Source organism: Otolemur garnettii, unplaced genomic scaffold (genome assembly GCF_000181295.1).
Source record: "Otolemur garnettii isolate 467f Iridium unplaced genomic scaffold, OtoGar3 scaffold00014, whole genome shotgun sequence".
Taxonomy (NCBI): Eukaryota; Metazoa; Chordata; class Mammalia; order Primates; family Galagidae; genus Otolemur; species Otolemur garnettii.
Genome location: NW_003852409.1, coordinates 14,022,512 through 14,027,139, shown reverse-complemented (window position 1 = coordinate 14,027,139; position 4,628 = coordinate 14,022,512). Strand labels below are relative to the sequence as shown.

Below are 4,628 nucleotides of genomic sequence, written 5' to 3'. Positions count from 1 at the left end.
ACGTGGCTGGCGCCTTAGCCGGTTGAGCTATAGGCACCGAGCCAGTCCCTCAACTTTTAACCTTCATACTATGCTGCCATGGTTTGGATCAATTCCAGTCTGTTTCCTGCCGAAATTGTCATCTATAGATAATGGAATCTCCTGAAACTGAACTCTGACCACTCAGCTAAGTGGAATGGCGTGAGCCTTGCGTTAATCTCTCTATAGACGTGGGCTTTTGTGTCCTGTCCAGAAACTCTTCTTCTACGGTTCCTTTCACTATACCAAGAGCTCAGTTGGGTTTTTCTTAGTGTGACCAATTCAGCCCATCAAAATCACATTAAAATTGTCATCATTCTATAGCCCACTCTTGTCTCTTTCCCGCCTTGTGTGTAAAAATTAGGAATTGCCTTGACTGGTGTGGCCTTGAGACCACCTGTGTCACCATCACCAAAAATGCTTGTAAAATGCATCTTGCCTCAGGCCCCATTCCAGACCTAATGCATCTGACACATTGAAGGTCTTGGAATCTGCATTTTTACTATTACCAAAGTAATTCTTACATGCTTTTTTATTATTTTTATTTTTTGAGACAGAGTCTCACTCTGTCACCCTGGGCAGAGTGCCATGGCGTCAGAACTTACAGCAACCTTATACTCTTGGGCTCAAGTGATTCTCTTGCCTCAGCCTCCTGAGTATCTAGGACTACAAGTATAGAGTTTTTTCTTTTTCAGTAGAGACAGGACCTTGCTCTTGCTCAGGCTGGTCTTAAACTCTTGAGCTCAAGCAGTCCGCCCATCTCAGCCTCTCTGCGTGTTAGGATTACAGGCATGAGCCACTGCACCCTGCCCTATTGCATGCTTTTAATATCTCGGGAACACCTAGGTACTAATTTCAGGTGTCCTCCCTGTAAGAATACTACCTTTGATAACAACCTTTTCTGTGAGTTTACTTTACATTTTAGTCGCAGAATTTCTGAGCCACTCCAAACCTACCCAACAGTAGACCAAATCTCCATAAAAAGAAGGTTCTGAAATTGGCCTGTCGCCTCTTAGCCCTTAGTTCTGAGGATGCCTCAGACTTGGCTTCAGCAGACAATAATTCCTGCAAGCAGGGACGAGGCTCTGCTTACCAACTCTGTTTTAATCTTCTCCACTGGTGCCTGTTTTTTGTCCTGAGAAATGACACTGTCATCGACAAGCCGTCAGTTTCATCAGGGGAAGCATTCCTAGAAACAACTGAGAAAACCACATCGCAAAGCCTCAAATGAACCTAAGTGTTCGCTAGTTTATCCTTTTCTTCTGGCAGCTTTTTCTGCCTTAGCCATGTATGTCTCACGATGATCTGGTTTATCATAACTTTAACCCCTCAATTTAAAACCCCCATCACATAAGCCCTTAACTGGTCAGTAAGAATTTGCATTTTCTCCAAAAAGGAAACCATCTACCAATTGTTGGTTACTGAAAATAACATCTCTGGAAGGCTTACCTGGTGAGTAAACCTCTGGCAGGAAAATTCAACCCATAAAAATGAGTACCTGGAAGAAGGCTTCATTTTAATGTCTCAGGCATAAAAGAGCCTTGTGTTTCCTGGTGGCCATTTACAGCAGTTTCCTGGATGTTTGTTTTTTCCACAGTCAATTGCCCTTTGGGAACCTATTTTTCTCTGGAACATTCTGTCTGTGAAAGCTGCCGGATGGGATCCTACCAAGATGAAGAAGGGCAACTTGAGTGCAAGCTTTGTCCCGCGGGGACTCACACCGAGTATCTCCATTCGAGAAGCATCTCCGAGTGTAAAGGTAGTGGTTTGGGGGACGTCTTGACCAGAAGCAGCCCGAATCTTGTTTCCACCTGAAGGGAAAGAAAGATTTCTTTTCTTCACCCACAGCTAGGTTCATGAGTGATGACCCTATATAGCAAAAGACGATTAACAAGAGAAAAGCATTCACATTTACTCAGTATGATGTTTGGGTGACATGGGAGCTTGCCGAAATGAAGAGGTCCCCAGATAGGAAAGCCTATGTAGGCTTATGCTAATGTCCTGAGGAAGTGGATAGTTGTTGAGAAGTGCGACTTGGCAAGACCTGTTTGTTCAGATTCTTCTCTGTGTCCTTGTGTCTTTGGAAATAAGAATATTCCTTTCCTTGGAGGATAGGGTGGGTACTTCTCACTGGAGGGGATCTGCTTCAGGAAAGGTCAGAGAATTCTTCCTCGGTTTTATGACTAGTTCAAGGAGAAAAGGGCAGAAGTTCCGGGAGATCTTCCTCTTTCTGCAGTCTTCTCCTACTTTTTTTCAGCTTAAAATTTTCACTATGCCAATGTATCATATTTTGGGGCAGGACAGTCTCAGCCCTTTCACGGTTCTGAATGGTAAATGGAATGAAATAAGAGCACTGCTGAGAGCAATTTATTTATTTATTCTTTCTTTTGAATATAAAATATTACCTGAATGTTTCTTCCCCTTTGAAGAAGTCCATTCATTTTTATTTTGGAAATAGTCCATTGCTCGATGTGGATCGAACACCAATCCACATTCACCGATTAGCCTGGATATTTTTCTTGAATCTCCCATTAATTAGTAGGAAAACCTTTCATGACACTTAGCAAATATTGGATTGCTTTTTTGTTAGAATAATATGTACTAGAAAGAGATCAATTCTCCATTTACTTGGAAGTAAAGAAATACAGGCACAGATGGACATATTCGTGCTACTAAGACATTCAAGATCTTCCAGATATTTTTACTGTTGTCGTCGATGAGATTTCCTAATGCAAACACCATCTTTCATGATTAGGGTTACCACAAGACATGCCCAAAATAAGGAATATCAAAATTGTGCCTCTTTGCCATTGTTGTGAATGCAGGGGTGGGTGCTTAATGACAAATACGAACTCCAGGGCAATGCCAGGGGATTGGAAATGCGCTAAAACTGTCAGCAGTGCTGAAAATGAGAGTCATCTGGGGGTCAAAGGCAGAAAGAAGGACAATAGCAGGAATCTGGCCCAAGTCCTGCTGTTCAGCAAACCAGACATGAATTTTAGGAAATTGCTTCACTTCTCTGGGCCTGAAGCTGAGGCTACTTTTATTTTTCGCTCCCCTCCACCCCCAGATGAAGTGGCGTCCCCATGCGGAAGAGCTACTACCGCCAGTTCTTATTTGGAGCAACTATGGTGTCCAAGTAGTGACAGTTTAGAGTTTTGTTTCGTGTCCACGCTGAGAATTTCTACACGAACAAATTCCTAGTGCGCACCTCGTTCTAATGACAGTGTCCTTATGTGTTGTATATTTCTAACGTCATTCAGTAACTGTTATTGAACACTTTCTTTGCGTCAAACTCTGTGACAGATCACAATGGAAGGACCTGGAAACAAGTCTGTGCCTTAGTAGTGTATAGGAGTATGTGGGCCCCCAGTGTCTCTGCGTGGCTAACAGGAGGGACAGTTCCCCGTGTCCCTGATTCTGTCCCGAATGAAAATACAGAACACCTGTCCCACACACTGCTAACTTTGCCCAGCTTACTATCATCATTATTAACCATATTACATTTTCCTTTTTAGCTCAGTGCAAACAAGGCACCTACTCATCCAACGGGCTTGAGACTTGCGAGTCATGCCCTCTGGGCACTTACCAGCCAGAATTTGGTTCCCGGACCTGCCTCTCATGTCCAGAAAACACCTCGACTGTGAAAAGAGGAGCTGTGGACATTTCTGCTTGTGGAGGTTACCAAAGCCTTAGATGTTGCTATTTCTTTAAACTTAGTAGGTTCTGTTCATGGAGGAGTGGAATATTTTCAGCAAAGCCTTACGTCTGCTATATGTAAAAAATGTAAATAGCTGTCTCATCATGGACAGTTCTTTTTTATTCAGCCAGTCAATATATAAGCATAAATGCCTGGAATGTAAACACAGGATAAGGCAAAAGAAGTTTAAGACTTGGTCCCAGGTCCCAGCCCCATGTGGCTGCTTGGAATGGTAGAGATACCTCTAAATTAGGGACTTCTTTTCTTTATTTATAAAATGAGATGCTGTCTAGTGTCCCTTGAAATTCTAAAAATACATTATTCTATAAATAATGACATTTCATTCCCTGCAAGTTGAAGCTTTTCAGGAGTGGTTATCCACTCTGGGCGCACATTAGAATCATCTTCACGTTTACAGGAGTACTTTTAAAATTCTGAAAGCCATCCTGACCCCCAGAGATTCTGCTTTAATTTGTCTGGGGTTGAGGCTGGGCATTGGATTTCTTTTTGAAGTTCCCCAGGTGATTTCCACAGTAATAAGAAAAGAGAGTCACTAATTTCATTTCTCAAATGCCAGGGCTTGTTGAGACACAGATTGCTGGATCCCACCCCCAGAGTTTTTGATCCACTAGGTCTGGGGAGGGGGTCTGAGAACTTGAATTTCTAAAGGGTTTTCAGGTAATGCTGATTCTACTGGTCCAAGGACCACACGTTGAAAACCCATTGGTTTACAGAAATAAAAAAGATTCGAATTCCAATTTTTAAGTAGTTCTAACATCCCTGCTGAGTACAGTTTTCCCAGCAAAATACTCCTGAAGATGTTAACAAAAACAAAAGTTGAAAACTTAGAATGGCAATGAAACTAGGACTGACAATCAAGGTCAATATACTGCCAGGAACTCAAAAAAAA

The 4,628-nt window shown here is 42.4% G+C and overlaps 1 protein-coding gene across 1 annotated transcript in view; it reads left to right on the top strand.

Annotated features, from left to right (window-relative positions):
* SVEP1 (sushi, von Willebrand factor type A, EGF and pentraxin domain containing 1) overlaps positions 1-4,628 on the top strand; it is a 173,991-nt gene that overhangs the window by 98,480 nt on the left and 70,883 nt on the right. Inside the window, exons 17-18 of the mRNA XM_012802314.2 lie at positions 1,616-1,777; positions 3,537-3,698. Of these exons, the coding sequence (XP_012657768.1) occupies positions 1,616-1,777; positions 3,537-3,698 (324 nt within the window). The remainder of the gene's footprint in view (positions 1-1,615; positions 1,778-3,536; positions 3,699-4,628) is intronic.